This window comes from Pelmatolapia mariae, linkage group LG14, assembly GCF_036321145.2.
Source record: "Pelmatolapia mariae isolate MD_Pm_ZW linkage group LG14, Pm_UMD_F_2, whole genome shotgun sequence".
NCBI classification, from domain to species: domain Eukaryota; kingdom Metazoa; phylum Chordata; class Actinopteri; order Cichliformes; family Cichlidae; genus Pelmatolapia; species Pelmatolapia mariae.
In genome coordinates, this window is record NC_086239.1 from 31,562,928 (window position 1) to 31,584,156 (window position 21,229).

A 21,229-nucleotide genomic window follows, 5' to 3' on the forward strand; every position below is an offset into this window, starting at 1 on the left:
ACAAAACTGACGGCAATATAGTGATTTAATTATATTACATTTCCCTAAACCTTTCTTCCAGAGACTTTTGTAAAAATCGCTAAACAGGTAAAATGTTAATTATTATAAAGAGTATGCTGCCCGAAAGCTGATGGGGGTTTTTTGTTTGCTTGTTTTTTAGAGAATGGAAGGGGATAGGTGTGTTCATTTAATAATAGGAGTTCTGCTAGTTTTAGTAATACAGTACTCTAGAGGCCAGGTGGTGGTATAGAATGGAATATGTAATGGGATATGCTGTGTGTTTTCACTTAGAAGAGGCTTTTGAGAACAAAGAAAGACTCGGGCTTTTTCCTAGTGAATTCAACAGCTTTCACTTTGGGGGCTTATTTGAAATGAGAGTATGTGTTCATGCAGGTTGAGAATTTTGAATACAAAATGATGTCACTGTATAATAAAATGCTGGAGGCCGTCAGTGTTAGGTGGCTGTTGTGTTGCAGGCTATAAGGAGTTTGTTGGGGGTGGGGCTTGGGGGTGAGGGGCAAACAATTGTCTCTTGGTTTTATTCTGCAAGGTGGAGTTGCCATGGAGACTGCTTCCAGTTGAGTCAAGATGGCTGCAGCAGTCTGGCAGCAGCAGTGACTATAACAGATATACATAATGTAGGTCAGACTGACAACACTGACAGTGCTTTTCTCAACATGGTTTAAAATAGATAATTCAACAAAAAATAACACAACCCTAAAGTAATCTATTACAAACATTTAAATAAATAATAATTTATTTTAATTGAACTGATCTGTATTTTTATTTGTTTATGACTGACTTAGTAAGAGAAATCTAGGTCAATATTATGCTGTCAAATGATAAACAGCATGACTTCCCCTTTGAAGGGATGATGTAACAATGAAAACAACAATAACAAGGCAGCCAGCCATCACACAGCCATTATTGCACTAGAACTTTAAAGCAGGTTCAATGCATAATAAATAGAGATCTATCCGTGCATCCGCTCTTCACATCAGACACTGTTTTTATGACCTTTTCACTGTTCAGCATAAGAAGTTTAAATAAAGATTGTTTTTCATGAAAATGATGATGGAAATCATTTACAGTCAATAGCTGCCTGAAGTCTAGAATCCATGAACATCACCAAATGCTGTATTTTAACCCTTGAGAAGCCTTTAATGCAGCTGCCTTCAGTTGATGCTTGTTTGTGGGTCTGTCTGTTTTCAGTTTGTTATTTAACAACTGAAAAGCTCTGTTGTGTTGAGATCAGATGACTGACTTGCCTGATGAAGAATCTCTCATGTCTTTGCCTTGAGAAACTCTGGGGTCTTGCAAAATGATTTGGGTCGTTATCCATTTGCCCTGGGAACCACAGTCTGATCAGTTGTGGAGCATGTGGCTGGAAATGAGAATATAGCCATGTACACTTCAAAACTCATCCTGCTGCTTGTATCAGCAGGCACATCATCATTAAACACTAGTGACCCAATTTGGCAACCATACACGCCAATGCCATAACATCGCATTTACTGTTTACTTGACAGATAATGTGGAATTTTTTGGATCATGAGCTGTTTCTCTATTTCTCTACACACTTTTCTTACTGTTCTGGTTCATGGTGGATCTGTCCAGAGATTTTTGTTCTCCAGAAATCTGCAGGCACTTTTGTTTTCTAAAGAAATCCAATTTGGCCTTTTGTTCTTGTTGTAAATTCCCTGTTTTTGTATCTATGAAGGCATCTAATGACAGACTTTGACAATAGTACGCCTACCTCAATGAGAGTTTTTTGACTAGCTTAGATGTCGGGAAAGGCTTTATTAAAAAAGGGAAACATCTAGCTGACTACCATGTGCTTTCAGTCCTTTTGGTGAAAATGAGGGACTATGTTTAAAAAAAATGCTTAAATTCAAAAGCGGTTCAAGCTCACGCTTTAAATCAAGCTCTTTGATTTAAAATCTACAACTAGTGCTGCGAGAGGCAAAATTACAAAAATGTTGTCATTGTCTAAACACATACGGACTTAATGTGATCAAAGATTAGCTGTCCATTTCAGATTGTTATTATATTCCCAAACACAAGCTTATAAGGGCTTGAGCAGATAAGCATTTTGAATTGCTATTGATTATTTGTTTGTAAACATAAACGGAGTATTAATATAGTTGCCTGGTTTGAGTCTTCTAGTGAAACATATTTATCACTGACCCTTTACCATATCCACGCATGCTAGCCTTATAAATATTTTATCATAGAGAATTATAAAAAACAAAAACATTTGAAATACACCGGTCTTTACTGAAATGAAAACACTAAAGAAGAGGCAGTTTTTATTACTTCATTATTTCAAGTCAGACAGCCTGACAGAGTACCGAAAACCTAATTAATGCAACTCTGGCATCAACTGCAGAGCACTGGTTGCCGGTAGTTGAATAAACAAGCTCTAATGTTATGGTACAAGCTGTGGCCTCTTTGACCCAATGCCTCTGCTCCCACAAAATGAAAGTACTGAGGGTCTTCCATAAGTGAAATGTACCACCATTGTCAGCCACCAGGTACTGGGCCTTCAACTGTGGTAGTGTCTTAAGTTAATTTGGGATCAACGCCCTTCATTTGGACTTTTCATAGTTCAGCTCTGCTCAAATACAGGCTGCCTTTGTAACACTGACCCATTTAAGATCAAACAATGGCTGAATTGAGTAAGACCCTCAAAGCAACCACACTCTTCTGCATTTTTGACATGCTTCTGTGATAATGTGGAAAAAAAAGAATTACAAGAATGTTTCACAAAAAGAGTTGAAAACAGAGCAATACAAATATACTCAGTTAAAAACAAAACAAAAAAGGAAATACTGTATTTAAGCATGCGTTACAAGCACACGTAGTTTAAAAACAAAAACATCTAACCAGGATTTAAATACAGCCTCTGAGCCATTTTATTCGCTCTCTCTCTCTCTCTCTCTTTCTGTCTCTACACTTTCTCAGTACCTTCTGCACGTTTTGCAAAGTTCACACACTGTAGGCATTAAACCATTCATCCCATTTTTGAGAACAGTTTAGTCAAAAGAGTCTTATTGGATATGGATAAAAATGCAAATACAATGAATGTGCCCATCTTTCTACATCAACCAGAAAACCTCCACTTTAAGCCAACTATATTTTGCCATCTAGTGGTACAACATACAAAATGCCTTCTCCTAAACAAAGAAACCTTCACTTGCTTAAAGCTTTCTTGAATATATTCACAATTTAGGAAAAATTACCACAATAGAATAATTTTAACACTTTTTTTGTCATCATGAATTAATTGCAATTAACATTAAATTACATAAATTATCTTTGATACATGTAAAAATATATCCCAAAGGCTAAACACCAGAGCCTGTGGGCTTATTTACAGTGTCCTTGCTGCTCTGTAGCTTGCTCATATCGCCGATGCGTTTTAAAAAACTAAAAAATAGTCCAGTGGTCTCAGTTTTGAACACCACAGGCTTGCTGCTTGCTGGAACAGTGTCACTAGTTATCTGTACATCGTTGTCTGTGGGCTGCATGACAGGAGCTGAGGAAACAGGTGGCTTGATTGTGTTTTCTGCTGATGTGGCATTTGTGTCTTGAGCACCTGATTGTTTTAAGTTGTGAGAAATGTCAGTATAATCAAACACTGGTTTGGAGGGAGGGTGTCCGGCGCCCTCTCGCTCTGGCATCGTCCCCTTTTCTTGTGCCACGTGATTTGGAGTTCTGACGGGCAGTTCAGTCCACCGATTACTTTCCCCTGCATCGGTTTTTGGGACTTTAGTAGGCAGCGTATGGCGGCGTCCAAGGTTACGTTTAGGGGAAGGTTGAGGATTGAGCAAAACTTGAAGCAAATCCTCATTGCTGGGGTCATCAGGATACCTATCCGCTTCCTCATCAAATGTGAGCTGACGGCGTATGGGGGCATTTGGAGGAGGAGACTTCTGATTTTCCAGAGAGTAGTCCCCAGATGAGACGCTGCCACGGCTGTTCTGAAAACGCAAAACTTTTTTAGATGCTTCACGCAGCTTTTGGGCCTCCTCCTCATTATTATCTTGCAGATCTTCCTCATTATCATCAAAAGATCTAATTGCGGTCATAATGCTAACAGTCCTTTTGGCAGGGTTCCTAAGTCCTCTAGAGTCCTCTTCTTTGGAAGTTTTCATCTCTTCTACATGAGAATTTTCACTCTCTGCCATTGTGTCCTCGATGTCTGACTGGGCTTTGTGCAAGTTCCGTGAGTTCGCAGTGAGCTCAACTGCTGAACTCCACTCTTTTCTGCCCATGTCCTTAGCTCTAATTGAGGCTTGAATCTTTTGATTTACTGGGGGAAGGTTTGCCTGAGAAGTAATTTCTGAAAGGCTCCCGTTATTGGGACTACCATTAGTTGGGCTTCCATGAGTCGATGAGGGCTTTTCTGCTCTTCTCCTAGAACCACGTTTGGTGACAAAGTTTTGCAGCACAGATTCTAATGCAACACTATCCATTTCCTTATCTCTACTGGAGCAGGTAGCTGTGGATCTCCGCTTGGCTGCAATTTCCAGTCTGTCTCTGTGTCTCCGTTTCACCTCTGCAGTCTCTCTAGCTTTGTTTTCCTGCAGGAAAAAAAAAATCCCAGTTCAAACCCTTTAATTTTTCTTTTATCTCAGTATAGGAATATGCCAGCACATATAGCGCGTATATTACCTGCATAGCTCGCAAAAATCTTTCACAAAAGGAGTTGAAAATGGAGCAACACTCCTCCAGTTTAAAATTCTTGGCGTCCTCACAGAAGTACTGTGCCACACTGTCACTTACAGATTGCAACTCCTGAAGATCAGTTTCTACTTCTTTCAAGCAAACCTCCGCTTCCTAATTGGAGCCAAAACCAAAACATTAGAGCATATACTCTCTATTAAAATTCACACAAACTGGACCAAGTAACGAATCACCCACCATTAGAAAATCCTCCATCTGTGCCTTTAGGTCTTCCTGCTTTAAAGTGTTTGCATTGGCATCTTGCACTTTCTTTACTTGCTTTCGATACTCCCCTTCAATGTCACTTTGATGTATTCTAAAAGAATTTTTGAAAGCATTTCTTCTCTTATTCTGATGATACAGCAATACAAGAAAAAAAAAAAAGCCATACAAGACACTTCTATATGGCTTTTAAAAAAGTATTGCTTACCTTGCTGCAGCTTCAATGTGTTTGAGCTGTTCTGGAAATTTAAGCAGTGCTGTGTCCACCTTCTGAGCTTGCTGTGACGAATTAGAAAGTTTGTTGAAAATCTAATTATGCAACTTCATCTTAAGGTGAGAAACACAGACTTCTCATTGTAATCAAACAAGTAAAAGCCACTTACCATCACAACATAGTGCATAAGATTCATTCCAGGTTTGTTTGCTTTGGTATCCACTAGTTTCAACAGAGAAGACATTTTGAAGCCAACTGCATTGCCTGCATAGCCGCCCTATGATCAGATAAACATATTTAGATCAAACAAATACAAATATAAAGAAAAGTCATCCAAGACTCCACAAACACAATCATTATATACTCACAGCATTCATGTAATTTCCAGTCTTAAGGACCAGGCGAATGACAGCATGAAGATTATCGCAATCTAGCAGCTCTAAAAGAAAACATATATTGTTAACTCCAAATGGGCGTACAACTCTGCTTTAATGGGTCTCATGTTTAAAACTCAAGGAACGCAGACATTACCCCTTCCAGCAGTGGTCAAAGTACGGATGAATTCTTTTACTTCATCCATAAGGGGAAAAAATTCCTCCTTCAGCACCAAACAGCTCAAACGCTCTTCATAGCTAAAAGACAAAAAGTTTGCATCATTATCACCATTGACATTTAACATGTGATTTTCATTGAATTACATTCAGGTGGCTTACCTGGGGATCTTGACCAACAGTAACATAAATTGATCTGCTTCAGGGAGAGCAGACATGTCACCTTTGAAATTAACCAGCTGCTTTACCTGCATTTGTGAAATCAGAAAATCTGATTATGTATTTACAAAGTAAATAAACAAAGGTTTAGAGTCACATGACGCAATAGACATGTTTAAAAAAAAAAAAAAAAAAAAAGCAACTAAAGTACCTCCGCTTCATCCGGAAGCATCTTGCATAATTCCTGCAGTTTTCCAGTACCAAAGCCCAGGCCATTTCCTGATTTGATATCCTCAATCATGTCCTTTATAGGCCTGTAAATAGAGGTCAAGAGATTCAGTTATCTTTAATTATGTTTTTACTGTTGCTTTGAAACATCTCATTAGTTCTGGGTGTCTGCTTTCATATCACACTTTTACATACTTGAGCTGCTGACACGTACAAGCCTCTACCTGCTCTAATCACTTTATTTCAACCCTCAGAAAAATACATGCTGTGCGGGACATGAAAATGATGGAATGGAAATGTGCTCAGATTGCAGAGAAACATATTTGGTAACAGAATGAGAAAGAAAAAAGTAGTTAGATTAATGTATCCATAAGTTGTTCTCTTGTTTTGCTGGTGACACAGTAGTTTGATCACAAACATGTTAGGGATGTTAACAGTAACAGGATTGTTTTCATTCCTTTTAAGATCTGTTGTTTACGACAACTAGCTTTAGGCAATAGATTTACAATACCTCGCAAAAGTGTATCTGTAAGTTACATCAGGGAGATAACCTGTTAGAGCTGTAGAACAGTCTAGTGTAGATCAGACCTGCCAGGACATGTCGGCTTTCAGAGATTTTGTGAGTATGATGCAGTCTTATTGCATACAAATCTGCCTGCCTCACCTTGTGCTCTTTACAGTGTAACATGGAAAGATTATTGTGCAAAATACTCACACCTTCACAGTGCTACCACTGACTCACCGCTTGAATTGCTTTAGGAAAATTCCAATGTTCATGCTCCTCTTGGAGCTGAGGACAGAAATCTGGAAATAAAAAAAAAATAAATAAAAAAAAAAAATAAAAAAAAGGAGAACAGAGACCGGATTAAAATCTGCTTGTCAGCTGCTAAAATGGTTTAATTGTTGACTTGAGCTCTGTCTTTCGTATCACAGACATCTCAACTTTCCAAAGAGACAGTCGAATCCAAAGGTTAAGAATTCTTTGAGTTGATTGTATTGAACATTCCAGGCAAAGATGCAGTTTTTGCACCTTTTCACCATTTCTCTTACAAAATTCTAGGTGAAAGGTCAAAGTAAAAAGTTAAAATGTATTGTTAGTCAAACCATGATTGATCTACACTTCATTAAGTAAATGTATCTACTGGTGTTTATTATGGACGGTAGCTTAAATACAGAGCATGGACAACAGAGTGATGTCAATGAGAACACAATTAGACCTTCCTTCAGCAAACAAATGAAAATAATAATACTCCACCCTTGTACTGAGTGATTTTACATCAATACATAATGTTTCTGACAGAAACATTATACTATTGTTGTCATTTATTGTATTTATATATTGCAAAGTTGGGCCTATAAAATGTAAATGTAAATTGTAAAATAAGCAAATGTAAATTGCAATTTTAAGTTTCACATAAAGGGTAAAGTTCCTATAGTATCACTATATTCCCATTTCATAAAATCACCACTTCGGTCACTCTGGTTTTAAATGTTAGGAGAGGAAAACATTGCAGGGACGTCTGTTTTTTCTTAAATGTAAGCTTGGGGGGGATCGATTCAGGTCAAAAGAACTTGCTTCCATATCTCAGCAATAAACAGGAAAGAATATAAAACCTTTCAATCTATTGTACAAACCTTGGGGGTCAAAGTTCGACTACATGAACGGGTGATAGTGACACATTTATAGTCTGGCTAGCTGCACTCACCATTTCCCCTGCTGTGGCAGAACTTGGCAGGCCCCTCAGACTCTGACGGTTCAGAGCTTTGTTTTGCTGCTGGGCCTGCTTGTGGCTGAACAGCTCCTCCATATGATCAGTGTCCAGCTCATATCCCCCATCAGTCTTATCTGCTGTCCAGATATTGTGCTTTCCTATAACTGTGTGTTTGGGTAGGGTCTCCCAGTTGAAATTGCGCATCTTGGAGCGCCGGCGCTCCAACCTTGAAATTGGACCCGGGCCATGTAGGGATGGAGGTGGAGGAGGTGGTGGCGGAGGAAGCGGAGGTGGAGGTGGTGGGGGTGGAGGTGGGGGTGCAGGAGGACCTCCAGGCTGCATCTTTTAATAAGAACCTCTCAGCAGGTTTTGAATGCATCCACACTCATATTCATGCATAAAAGCTGAATTTCAGCATATAATGGAATGCAGTGAATGTAGAAGTGATTCTGGTCGTTTTTACAGGAATGTGGTGCAACAGTCAGTCCTGGAGTGACTTGTTCAAAATGTTGTCAGTTAGGATGATGCATTCAGACTGAAAGAAACAAAGCAGGGTGGGGACACATAAGCTACAGATCTTCATACACTCTACAACAGTGAGCAGCTTTGTTTAGCACCGAGTACAGAATTTACTTTCTTTACTGTACATAAGATTAATTATGGGAGTGATACCGCCGATTATTTTCATAAAAAGTTTGCTGAAACTTGTGCAAACACTATAATAATTCATGATCCACTTTGGAAACATATAGAGGCTACTTTAAATCTGCCATAACAGTCACTTTAGGAGATCTATACGCTCCTGGTGTTTTATCCAGTACAGAGCTATGCTTGTCCACCGTGATCGGTAAACTACTAAAACCAATGTTTGTTCAAACACTTAGCATTATTTTTAGTTAAAGACCGGAGAAAAAGAAAGAAAAAGTCAACTCACCTTTGTGTTGGACTCAGCATAAGTCATCATTCCGCTTCCCTTTTTGTTTCTTTTCTTATGGTCCTCTTGCTGAAATTTCAAAAGTAGAGAGTGACATCAGCCTGGATAGAGTGTCGAAACTACCTGTGTGTAAATGACACGCCCAGGTGAACTCACTTAAAATCCATGACAGCCCACACCTTCCCAGGCACCCTGGGATTGGCTTTTTTCCTTCTCTCTCTCTCTCTTTATTTTCCCTTTGGAGTTTGGGGAGGCGCTGCGTTTCTATCCATCTGTCAATGAGTTGCGTGAGTAAGCGGTCAACTGGAATGACAAATATTCTGACTCAGAGAGAAAACCCATTGAACATATGTAAAAAGTAATAAATACATTGTCAACTTAATTAAAAATAAATTAAATGTTATATACTTTAGTAAATATTCCTGCGGTGAGACCGTCATTTATTTGAATTCATTATATATATTAATTTTCAAATAATATTTAGGCTTTAACTCTATATTATGGGAGTTCTCTCACAAAGGTACGCCGTATAATAAGTCCAGCTCTGATTGGCTGCGAGTCGTTTGACTTCCGCAAACATATCTTGCCGCTTTGATGGCGTCGCACCCCCCCCCCCCCCCCCCCATTTTTTTTAGCATAATTTCACATTTTAATGTACACGAAAAACTTAAATTCACACATTTGTCTGTACATATTTTGACCGAGACCAGCACCAACATTTCTTCTTGGTAAACTGCTTGAACCTTGCTCCGTAGATGCTCGTTATCAGATAACGATAACGGATTGCTCGCCAGTCACAAGCCCAGAATGTGTATTTGTTTTTGTGTAATAGAGTACATTTAAGACCAGTAATACAAAACAAATCGACTGTTTTTTCTACGTGGTGTATATTTATCAAAATCCCACAGGATTTCGCCTCCGAATAAATGCCTCAGTTTGAGCTCTGATGACCATATAAGGAAATCCGTACAACGCAATCGGACCCCTGAGCTGGGGACTGCACTTTAGTCCCATTAATAAAACAGGACTGCAAGTCATATTATAATAGAAAATTGACATAAACATTTTTCAAGATCGATACTTCAAATCATCCCGCAAATTGTCTGCAATGCGTTAAACAGTGTTAGTATGCAAGCCATGGGATTTTCTCAGATACTGAGGAAAACTTGCATGTTGTTTACCTTTTCCAATAAAAAATTACCTGTGGGATAAAATAAGATTTTAAGCAGGAAGTGAAAGATATACTGAAGTCTGAAGGGACTGACAGTAAAGAATATATTTAAGACTTAATTACAAGACCAAATGTGTGACCACAACAAACTATCATATTCTATAACTTATAAAGGTAAGATTAGATAAGAGTGTGTTATAATCTAATCTCTTAACCTTAAGCTCTTATTCTGATTTTATCTGAGAGCACTGTGACCATTAAAAAGCTATTTGTGTTAATGGCAGAGAAGCTTGAAAAAGCAATCATGTCTGTGATTCTAATATTGACAGATTGATGGCTTTATTCACTGCATACACCACCTCAAAGAAAACATTCGGTTTCTTTAGGCTACTTCTGGTCGCCCTGTCTCATTCTTTCAAGCCAACAACATCAAAAACTTTAAGCGCATTTTCAGAAAAAAATAAAAAAGTGTATTTTAAGGAATAAGAAATAAGGTAATCCACTGAAAGCATGTTGCAGATATATTTTATCATGTACATAATTAAAATTACATACTGAATATTGTGAGTTTTCTTTACATACATACTGTGAACTGTAACCATACGAAATTGACAGCCCCTGTGTCGAAAGCACATCTAAGTGAAACAAAACATCCAGCAGACTTTATTGGATTTGCAGAAGATAAAGACAATCAGCTGACTAAAACAATCTAAGTAACATACAAATTATGTTACAAACAGGTAAATAAATAATGCAAACTATAACAAATGCACTCATACATTCTGTTTTTGAAGACGCTGACACTTGTACTGTAACCTAAAGTGCACCTTGATCCACTATTCCCATTCAGTATTTCAAAAGGAAGTTTTGCAGTTGCACAATGCCAGCTCCTACAGTCACTGCAACACTGGCTGCGTGCCATGTTTTGATACGGATTTCTTTATGATTGTTGAGATCTTATCATTAGGAATTGATGGGGATTTGCTGTTAAACACAAATGTCATGTTCGTTCAGGCTTGTTTCCATGTGTAAACTCCAGAGTAAAAAAGACAGATAGTTGCAATGGTGCTGGACTTGATCTAACACTGTATCCAAAATTTAGGTGTAAAATAATTATGATTGTATATTAGGTTAGAGAAAAATCATGTTTGCTAAATATATATATTTACTGTATATATATTCCCCCTCTACAGAAACTGTAAACTGACCATTCAGGCAGGGATTTTGACAGTGACAGTAGAAACATAGTGGGGCAATTTTAAAAATGAATCTATATTCTGATGGGTTTGACTCAAATGTGTTAAAATTGATCTCATGAATATGGCTGAACATGTGCATAAGGAAAATAAATATAATTTCAGAACATTGTAGCAGTATCCTGCTGACTTGCTATTCTGATTTTAAGAATTCCTCCTATTTGATGTACACTGAAATATTAAAAGGGAACCTTACACAACAATACAAATACATCAAAATAATGCATGTGCAAACTGCAAAGGAGAATCTCGACAATAGTTGACTATCCTGTACATATATAAGTGATGGAAATGATTGTGCTAACTAAAGAGTAAGAAAATAACATAGGGTAATTTTGTGATTTAACATAAAACAACATAAGAACAACTTAAAAAGTTGTCCATCTATGTAATAAATCATACTGAAAAACATTACAAAAGAGCTATATCTGGCTGCTACTTATTCTACAATATACTCCTTTATGCATTTAAATTCCTCTCCATCTAACCACAATGCCAGCATGAAACTGTACATGTCAAAATGCTGAACCCTGGATGCATATTACTGCTCCTCCAGCCACGATGGCTTATCTGATCCTGGGGGCTTTAACTTTACATTGAACTGTATAAGAGTTTGTTCTAACTGCTGCTGGTTGCCAGCAAAATAAGCGGAGATGGCATTATGGAAGAGAAGCAGCTGCTTGTGCATCACCTTCACCTAGAAGAAAAGAGAGGAGAGAAAATGACATTACAAACATGGTTTCAGGTGTTTACATGAAAGCAAAGCCTGCAGACATTTATTTGGATCACTAACTGCTCAGAATACATTCCTAAAAATAACTTGCACATTCCTCTGAAGCCTATTCTCAGGAGTCAAGCGGGCCGTTTTAAAGATCTCAGAAAATACTATCTTAAGTTTAACTTGAATTTATTTGCTATTTTACATTTATCTGGCAATAATTTCCATGTTTTTTTTAACAGTTCTTGTCATGACTGACATTTCATTTTCCTAAAGCCAGATTTATTAACCAGGGATCAGAGTGCCAGGACCTCCACCACAACTACTGTCCGATCCACAAAACACCGAACTCCTACAGCCCCTTTCTGCAAGTGATGGCCCCACAGGAGGGATTGCTGATGTATTGCTTTTGGGCTGTGCCCATCCAGGCCCTGTGGGTTTAAGTATCTTGGAGTCTTGTTCATGAGTGAGGAAAGAGTGGTGCAGGAGATTGACACTGTACTAGTCTGTTGTGATAAAGAGATCTGAGTGTGAAAGCAAAGCTATCGATGTGCATTTCCACCCTTACCTAGAGACCCAACCTCGGAGTATTGACTGAAAGAAGGAGACTGTAAATACAAGGAGCAGAAATTAGCTTCTTCTGGAGAGTTGCTGGGTTCTAAAATATGGGTCACTAATTTGAGCCACTATTTATAGTAGTTGATTCGAAGCATCCTCAACATTTTACCTGCATCTTTGTTCAAAACTGTCTTTCAGTCTATCGGCCCCCGTGTGCTCTATATAACTAGTGCTCCACTGCTCTTCGGCCAAGTCCCTGGTTATTTTAAGAAATATGCCATTCAATCACTTAAAAAAAATAAAATTAAAAAAAAAACTTGACTCTTCTCATCCTCACAGTTATACACCAATCTAAAAATTACTGTTTATTGGTAGCATTTTAGAAAAGGTTGAGACTAAGTAGCATACATCTCTTTTAGACAAATGCAGCATTCTTGGTACATTTAAATCTGGCTTTCATAGAGCTCATTCCACCAAAACAGCTCTCTTTAGTCTCCAGTGACATTTCTATGCAAAGCGATGCAGGAGAATGTTGTTTTGCTGATGCTGGACCTGACCTCTGCCTTTGATACTGCTGACCATGACATGATTCTCCACTTCTCTTGCCTACTGTGTGTCACGAGGTTCTGTTATGGGGCTCTTATTTTGTCTATCTGTTCCATCTTCAGCATATTTTGAGCACTTTTAAATGACATTTATTATCACTGCTACACAGATGACTTTCAGTTAAATATCTCTTCTAAGCCCAAGATGTTTCTACTGTAACTTAGACATCTTGCATAGATGATTAGACTGTATTAAAGGTTGGATGGATGGCAATTTTCTCCAGTTTACTGAAGAGGAAACAGAAGTCCTTGTTTGTGCCCCTGTCAGATCTGTGCTTAAGGTAATGGAGATTCTAGGTCCCCTTGTCACATCTGATAAATCTTCTATCAGGAACCTTGAGGCCATTTTTGACTCAGCTTTGTCCCTGGAAGCTGACGTGGTTCGCTCTTGCTTTTACCGGTAGAGAAAATTTTCCCAGGTGAGTTTCAGTCTTTCAGGCTCTAAACTGGAAATTCATACTCATGCCTTTATTTCATCACTTCTAGATTTTTGTAATTCGGTGTTTACTTGTTTCAACAAATCTTCCCGGGGATGTCTGCAGCTTGCTCAGCATGCAGCTACGACACTGCTGACTGAGTCTTCCAAGTACTCAAATGTCACACTGATACTAATTCAGTTGTACTGGCTCACCATTAACCTTCAGAGTGCACTTTAAGATACTAGCGCTGACTTTTAGAGCTCTGCATGATCAAGCATCAGTGTACATGAGTCAAATTTACATTCATACATCACCAGCAGGTCTCTGAGGTCATGTGATCAGGGTCTATTGGTTTTGCTTCATAAAAGACTGAGAACTAAAGGTGACTGAGGTTTTTCAGCAGTGTTCCACAGACACTGGGAACTCTCTCCCACTGAGCTTAAGATCTGTGTCTCTTTTAAAAAGCAGCTAAAAACTCATTTTTAAACTTACTTTATGTTTTGATGTTCCAGCATTTTTGTGATGAAGCACTTTGTGATATTTATCTTTAAAGGTGCTATATATTCAATTTTACTTTGCTTTACTTTCACTCCCCCAAGGAGCCAGTTAAGGACGTTTGGGCATCCGACTAGGACATCTCATAGTTGAGATGCTTTGGTCATTCCTGTCAAGGGTATGGCCCCTGGGCAGATGCAGGCACACACTAGAGAGATTACGTCTCTTGGCAAGGGCAGCTCTTTTTCTGCTAATATAAGTTCTAATTGAGGTTTTACCTTGAAAGTAGCAGAAGTGCAAAAGATTCCTTATTTTTGCTGTATAATGATAGCAGTTATATTCAACACTGTGCTCACTAAAAACAGTAACATGGGTATCCTTTAAGCAAGTTAGAAGAGGCATTGGCAGGACACAGTACCATGCCATCTATTTTAAATATGATTGGGATTTTTGCTTGTTTTTTTTTTCCACGTTCAGAATGACCATCTCAAAAGTATTACGAGCAGCTGTTTTTAAGGAGGCATATCTTACTGCTAAAGGCAGTTGTTTGTGCCCTTAATGTTTGCAAGTGCCTAGCCTGTTTCAAAACCACATCCTCCATGAATGAACCCTGACTTTGGGTGTGGTTTAATCTAGGCTTTGCTTCATGTGAAACCACAATGATGTCAACAACACTGATGTCATGTGGTTACCAATGCTGCATGATTGGAGGTAAAAATCACTGGAGCCAAAACCAGTCCCTGTACTCTTCCTAAGTATTCAACCCTCAAAAATGTAAATGTCATCACCTGCAAGCAAAACTGCAGAGCCTGAGTGTGTAATTTCACAAGGAATAAAAATGGTATGAAAAAAGGAATGGGACAGCATTTTAAACACTATAAAAAAGATTAATGAATTAAATTTGTGTGTAATAAAGCAGAGGTTGTACTGCCCTGATTTAAATCTAAATATTTTTCTAAATATTGACCCTGTGTGTCTGTCTGTTTACAATTTCTTTCCTCATACTTTTCTTTTTAAATTTAACCTAAAGGTACCCTGAACTGTGTGTAAATCCCTTAGGTAAAGTCTGCAGAAATTCAGAAAGCATGCATAAGGCCTCAAGAAATCTGCCAGAGAGCCCTCATGTGCTTGATTTGACAGTGGGGCAGCCTTAAGCCCTCAAAGGCTTTAGCACAAATGTGCCACAAAGTTGGTAAGTCTCTGAGTGTGGACACTGGGATTATGTCCTAGAAGCACGGCTTTCTATTCAGCAGCTATCTTGAAATGCTTCAAGCACTTCTTTAGATAATGACTTAAAAAGTACCCAAATTAATTGAAATGGTCTGGGACATAAAAACTGCATGTGCAGTGTAACGAGGAAATCTGAGGAAAAAAAAAGCGCCAACTTTGCCCAAAAAAGTGAAGAAGTTATACTTATATCACTATCTTTCACTACTAGAGCTAAAAAGAATAATAATTCAGAGGACTGCACTCTTTAAACATGCAGGGATTTCAAGAATAAAACTAGACTGTAATCTGAACCTTGTTTTCTTCCAGGAATTTAAGCTTGATGGTGACATCACTACGCAGCCTTTCATATTTGTCTCTGTGGATCTGGTACTCATGCTGAGCCATCTCAATGCGAACCACACCAGCTGCATCCCTTGGTCCCAAACTCAGTTCCTCCAGATCAGAGCGATAGGCATCAAACTCAAGTCTGAACACAAACACAAGACTGTGAGTTACTTTCCAGGCAACCATTAAGTTTAACCACTTAACGGTTTTACATCTTATTAGTTCAATACCTTGCATTTTCGTACTGCTTAATCGTCATCAAAGTATCTTCCATTGTTTTGTTGACCAGTGTGTTGACACTGGATACGAAGAAGTTGATGGCACCAAGCAGAGCCTCGCCATTCTTACACAACAGCTTTTGTGTTTCTGCATTATACCCAAACTCATCCTGCAGAGAAATACAGAGGTTTTACTTGCCAATGTCATGACATGTCATATGGAGAGATTCTGCAATACTATACCTGCAACTCTGGGGACTTCTGGCTGAGGTCAGTGAAGGCATCTCCTAGAGCCTGCTGCGTCTGCACAATTCTTTGAAAGTGATCGGTGAGAGCGGTGGCCAGTCTTAGGATGTTTTCATACTTGCTCTTCGTGTCTCTTAACACGTCAATCTGAGCCTCAAGTTCCAGGTCTACTGTCCGTGAGCCTCGGCCAAACTTTTCTGAGAACATCTGCTTTGTACACTGCGCAATGAATATGAACAGAGATCAGTGTCAACGCAACCTGATGTAGTCTTTGGAACATAGACATATCCAAGCATATCTATTCCATTTTAAAAACACAGCATGCACACTTAGTGCAGAATACCTTGTACGTGTTTATGCCCCATTTCTTCACACTGTCCAGTTTCTCCACTGCTACACCACGAGAAACTTCTTCAGTTGAATTTGTGTTATGGTTCGACGACCCTAAAAAGAACATAAAAGCTAGAAATAAACACACAGTGTACACAGTACTGGAGCTTCTTCTATGAAGAGAAGTTTTTAAGGCAGTGGTTTACAGAAAATAAGTGAGGACAGTGTGGACAGGGTGATGAGCATGGTGATACCTGGATGCTGCTCTGTGTGGTGGGCAAGTCGACTTGCTGCAGATTGACTTTTAGGCAAGTTAACACCTCTGGATTTCATGCGAATGTCTGAAATGAACATGCCGGTGATATAGAGTAAGAATGAGAGGAAGACATGTAAAAATGACTGTAGTGAAACATGCCAGAGCAGCTTGGGAGTGAGATATGCCGCAGAACAGCAGAGCATGAAGACCGAAGCCCCTTTCTGACATGGGATTTGTACGATTGCTGGCTTCATTAATCTGTTGAAGTAATTCAGTCATTCAGACATAGGTAGCTTCTATGTGAATCTTCAAACATTCCCACAATATTCGTAGAAATAACCATGGTAACTGGACTGGATATTATGTTACACAATGCTCTTATATCCTGATCAATCCTGTACCAGTGGTACTTAAGTCATGAAATGTGACATACTGCATTTACACAACATGTGTATATGTGTGCACTTTCTTTGATTTGTAAATGATCATGGAGAAAGTGTGCTGCTATACGCTGTGCATTCAGACATGAAGCCACCCATGTTAAGGGAAAGGAATGAAAGTCCAAAAGGAGCTTAAAAACTGTTATGCTCTGCAGTGGAGGACACATAAAGAGCAGGGTTAGAGGGGTTTTGAAGTAAATAATAATCCACCAGGCAGGCTTCACATGCAGAATAAAAACATTAAAAAAAAGAAGATGAAAATGGAATTCATGGGATGAGATGCAAGTACCAAATACTGGCAAAACGGTCAAAGTGCATTTCAAAGTACAGAACAGAACAGATTTTTTTAGACATCAACACAACATTGAATGTGACAGCCCTGTAATATCTGGTTAGTTCATTCCTACTTTTGAAAGGTGCCAAAACATTACTTCTTGCTGAAGCTGTTCAGTGGCAGAGTTCGGTAGGTACAAGCAAGGTTACATACAAGTCCGCTCATCAAGCCTCAAAACCTCTTACAAGGGGCCAAATAAGACCAACATATCAAGGTTAAATAAGAAAGAAAGGGGTTATTAGAATACACAGCCACCTGGTCCTGGTGCAGGGGCTTGTCTTCTGTCCAGATACTCAGGGTTGAAGTAAACTGCGGGTCCTAAAGAATATGGATGTTTGTGACATAAACCAGGAGACTGCAGGTCAGCAGCTCTCTTGTGACACACAAAGAAAAGCTCCTGCTATTGTTTCTTAAAAGGTGCACTAAGTATCAACCTCTTTCAGTAACTGGAGGACAGTACAAGCACTGAGAGATCTCTGACACAGCCTTCATCTGACAACAGCCAGAACATCGTGAAACAAAATAGAGATAGAGCAGTGAACTCTTTAAGGGTATTTGTGTCTGTCAGCCCCTGGAAAAGGAGTGTTGGGTCAACCGAACTTATTAAAAATCCTGTTCAACTGATGTATGCTTTTTAGCATGAAAATTACTTACTGAACAGCAACTTGTACTTAATGCACCTTTAAATTTGTAATATCCCTGCAGATATTACTAAGAAGAATAAACAACAAAGCAATACCTGCAGAGAATGGAAGCTCGATTTGCTAAAAGTACCTTTGATACTGCTGGTTGGGATGATGCCCCCTGCAGGTCCACCATAACCTCCAGAGACAATACTGGTTTCATTCAGGTTGGGTCCAGACACCATCACCTGCTGCAGATCCTGATGGAGTTAAAACAGATAAACACAATTTATTAGCTTTTTTAAAATATCTGCATGGATGTTAAAATGCACAAAAATGCTGAGCAGCCTTGATAATTTTATGAAACAAGGTCATTTTATTTATCTTGGTCAGACCCACAAAGCTGTAATCTTAAACATAAAAATAAATTCATGTCATCCACAACTTTTAGTTAAAATAAACAATCTATTTTTTGTAAAGCTGACCTGCAGACAGATAACATACAAAACTTGTAGTAGTCGTATATTTCATTATAGAGGCCTCAGTATTGCTTAGTCTAATGCTATTAATGTCACAGCATTGCTGGTGTAGCTTTCTTAATCCCAATGGGCTTTACAAATGGTGCACCAACCTTTTAATTTTACTGACAGTTTGTCATGCAAAAGCTCATTTATGTCACAGTTTCCTCCTGTAGGTGCTCTGAACGCATCAACGTTATCGGGTTGGAGGTACACATCTACTGTCCCTAGCTACAGGCCTTTACATGGTTAGGTAACATTTGGCCTAACCAGCCCTGGACTGTACAATCACGCAAAATTTAGGAAAACCAGATACTGTTATAAGCAAAATAGCATTATTCATTTCCACAGTGAGTGAGGTGAGATGAAGCATCACTGACCTGCTCCAGACTGTCATCCTCTGGGAGAGTGCCTGTGTCTCCATTGCTGTTAATGGGGATCTCCATGGTTGCAGCCTTGCTCATGATACTGTCTGCCATAATGAAATCTCTGCAAGAAAGACAATAGCACATAAAGCTGGGGGAGAAAAACAGAACAATGCTAGCCTACATCGACACAGAATAACAGCTGGCTTACACTGATGCTAACGTGATTGACCAATAGCAACGGTGCTGATGTGGCTTGCTAGTGGGCTACTACCTGACAGCTAGCTTCAAATCCTCACCACTGTAGCTGATACTGGAGCCAAGTTTCAGTCGCCAGAAAGACTAAACAAGTCGCGCGGGCAGTAGACTTGAAATATAACATAAATTAAACGGAGGCACCACTGTTTTTACTTAGTATTCCATACTACATCCATGATTACTCATCCTGAATCGTTCACATGATCATCTACCTGCTTCCATAGAATTCAGACAGAAAATCCCTGCATCTAGCCAGGTCGCAGCTTTAATAGTACGACTTCGGAATAAAGGTTTTCGTGATTTTTATTTTTGTTGTGCGTCACATTAGGTTCCATTTAAAAGCACTGTGCTTCAAGTGAAATGCACAATGTATGTTTTTTAAATGTACTTTATGTGTCAAAAAGCAGGCTGAGAGGGATACTGTAATTTGATGCTCTTATTTTGAAGAATAATAACGTATCATGGTCGTCAAGCCTCCCCCATCTTCCACGTCGTGCGGTGCTGACGTAGCGTTTTCCTCTGACCTGCAGTACCTGATTTCTCCTGAAGATGTCAGTAGCACTTCACGGCCCAGTAGAGAGAAACTAGAACATGGCACATCTAGAGTAACTCAATCAGTAGTATGGCTCTGGTCCCTCAAATGCTGTGAGTATTAATCATTAAAGCCTAGGTTGTTACATCTTAATCGTTCCATTGATTGCAATATCTCCTGAAATCAAACTGTATAAATACAGTCGTTTGTTTTGAGTTGTGAAAGGCTTTGAGATAGACCTCACCCTAGCAAACTGGCCGCACTTCCAATTATTTGCCTCATTTATTTCAATCAGGGACGCAAGCAAAGTGCACATGGCCTCCAAATGTAGAAGTTTTTCTGTAATTACTCCGGCTCGAAGCAGAGCACCAACCCTTCACACACGCCCACAATGTATTCCTAATGGTTAATTTTCCTCCATGCACTGATTACCTGCAAGTGACATATTTTCCAGACTTCTAAAAATCTCCTCCTTCGTTTTCAGTATTCTACGCAGCATGAATTTGACAAGCGCATTTCTAGGATCAAAGCAGGCAAAATGGCAAATCATGTAGCTAGGTTATGCATGTTTCCCCCCTAATCAACAATCAACTTGTCAGCAGTGATTTGACTGGCATGGGTATGTGCTCCGCCTTTGATCCTCCTTCCAAATTAATATTATTTTAGCACCATCTTGGACTACTACGTGCTGCACCAAGTATATTTTCTTGTTTCCTCAAACATTCTCAATCATGTCATCCCATGTCCAAAACGAGCTAGATGTATGTAGAACCATGGTGGAATCTCGAGGTCAAGATGGTCAAACAGTATAGGTGAGCCTTTTATCCCTGCCCCAGATACACAATACTGCAGTTAAAATTCTGCCTACATAAACTTTTGTATTTCAAAAACTGACAATCTGTCAAGCATGACCATGCCACATTGCAGTCAGCCATGTGTGAAAAGTTAAGACAGTTTTTGATGTGGTCCCATTAATCATGCATTCAGCAAAACTGCCCTGCATGCGGTCCTGAAACCGGAAGTCACTTTTCTGATGTGCATCATAAATACACATTGAGCAGAGTTATCACAAACTTTAAATAGTGACTTTGAACGAAGGGATGTGCTCCAGGTTGCAGTAGTGCAATAATAAACTGAACATAATGATCAAACACACTAAACCTCGACTCCAAACAAAGCATATCAGTGTTTCTGCCTATTGCATCTGTATAGTCACAGTTGGGAAAAGAAGGTGAGCTCAGACCAGTGTGTCTTCCAGAAATGGAAAAATGAATGTGTCATAGTCATAGGAGGAGTTTCAGTTCTTGTGATAATGCTCAGTTTTGGTTCCATCTTTCATTTGTTATTGTTATGGCTTTTTGTGTTTGCAGAGCCCTCAGTGTTTCCTTCTCTTGTCTCATTGTGTCTCATCTCTCTGTTAGTGCTTTTGTCCTCCTGTGTTCTCCTCTCTAACAACTTGGGTACGTTCGACTTACCTCCTACCTGCTTTTCCTTAACCTAGACCTAGACCTCACTGATGGAAAACATCAGTGAGGTCTAGGAGGAATGTGGAAGAAAATTCATGACGACTTATGAAAAGAGAAGG

General features: G+C 39.1%; 2 protein-coding genes across 6 annotated transcripts; both read right to left on the reverse strand.

Moving 5' to 3' along the window:
• Nucleotides 1-3,347: 3,347 nt before the first annotated feature.
• Nucleotides 3,348-8,156, reverse strand: fhdc4 (FH2 domain containing 4). The gene is made up of 11 exons (XM_063492611.1): nucleotides 7,809-8,156; nucleotides 6,845-6,906; nucleotides 6,086-6,188; nucleotides 5,878-5,963; nucleotides 5,696-5,796; nucleotides 5,533-5,603; nucleotides 5,334-5,441; nucleotides 5,159-5,229; nucleotides 4,923-5,044; nucleotides 4,678-4,838; nucleotides 3,348-4,586 (listed from the first exon to the last, which is right to left on the reverse strand). The coding sequence occupies exons 1-11, from the start codon at nucleotides 8,154-8,156 to the stop codon at nucleotides 3,348-3,350; spliced, it is 2,472 nt and encodes an 823-aa protein (XP_063348681.1).
• A 2,102-nt stretch (nucleotides 8,157-10,258) lies between these two features.
• On the reverse strand, nucleotides 10,259-19,374 carry LOC134640905 (arfaptin-2-like). Of its 5 annotated transcripts, none has more exons than XM_063492985.1 (9): nucleotides 19,325-19,374; nucleotides 18,870-18,978; nucleotides 18,123-18,231; nucleotides 16,573-16,659; nucleotides 16,332-16,432; nucleotides 15,986-16,207; nucleotides 15,755-15,912; nucleotides 15,492-15,666; nucleotides 10,259-11,872 (listed from the first exon to the last, which is right to left on the reverse strand). In XM_063492985.1, the coding sequence occupies exons 2-9, from the start codon at nucleotides 18,966-18,968 to the stop codon at nucleotides 11,717-11,719; spliced, it is 1,107 nt and encodes a 368-aa protein (XP_063349055.1). In that variant the 5' UTR covers nucleotides 18,969-18,978; nucleotides 19,325-19,374; the 3' UTR covers nucleotides 10,259-11,716. The 5 variants fall into 5 exon arrangements, with proteins under 5 accessions (XP_063349055.1, XP_063349052.1, XP_063349054.1 ...); XM_063492982.1 differs by having other exon boundaries at nucleotides 19,154-19,363; XM_063492984.1 differs by having other exon boundaries at nucleotides 19,129-19,363.
• Nucleotides 19,375-21,229: the final 1,855 nt, after the last annotated feature.

Bases quoted from the DNA above. Each gene is read 5' to 3' on its own strand.
- LOC134640905 (XM_063492985.1), bottom strand. From the start codon at position 18,968: ATGGCAGACAGTATCATGAGCAAGGCTGCAACCATGGAGATCCCCATT. The intron at 16,208-16,331 runs GTATTCTGCACT...TTCATTGCGCAG, and splicing joins GGGGCATAAACACGTACAAG to TGTACAAAGCAGATGTTCTC. The intron at 15,913-15,985 runs GTATAGTATTGC...ATTTCTCTGCAG, and splicing joins AGAAGTCCCCAGAGTTGCAG to GATGAGTTTGGGTATAATGC.
- fhdc4 (XM_063492611.1), bottom strand. From the start codon at position 8,156: ATGCAGCCTGGAGGTCCTCCTGCACCCCCACCTCCACCCCCACCACCT. The intron at 5,604-5,695 runs GTAATGTCTGCG...GTTTTCTTTTAG, and splicing joins TTTGACCACTGCTGGAAGGG to AGCTGCTAGATTGCGATAAT. The intron at 5,442-5,532 runs GTGAGTATATAA...ATCTGATCATAG, and splicing joins CTGGAAATTACATGAATGCT to GGCGGCTATGCAGGCAATGC.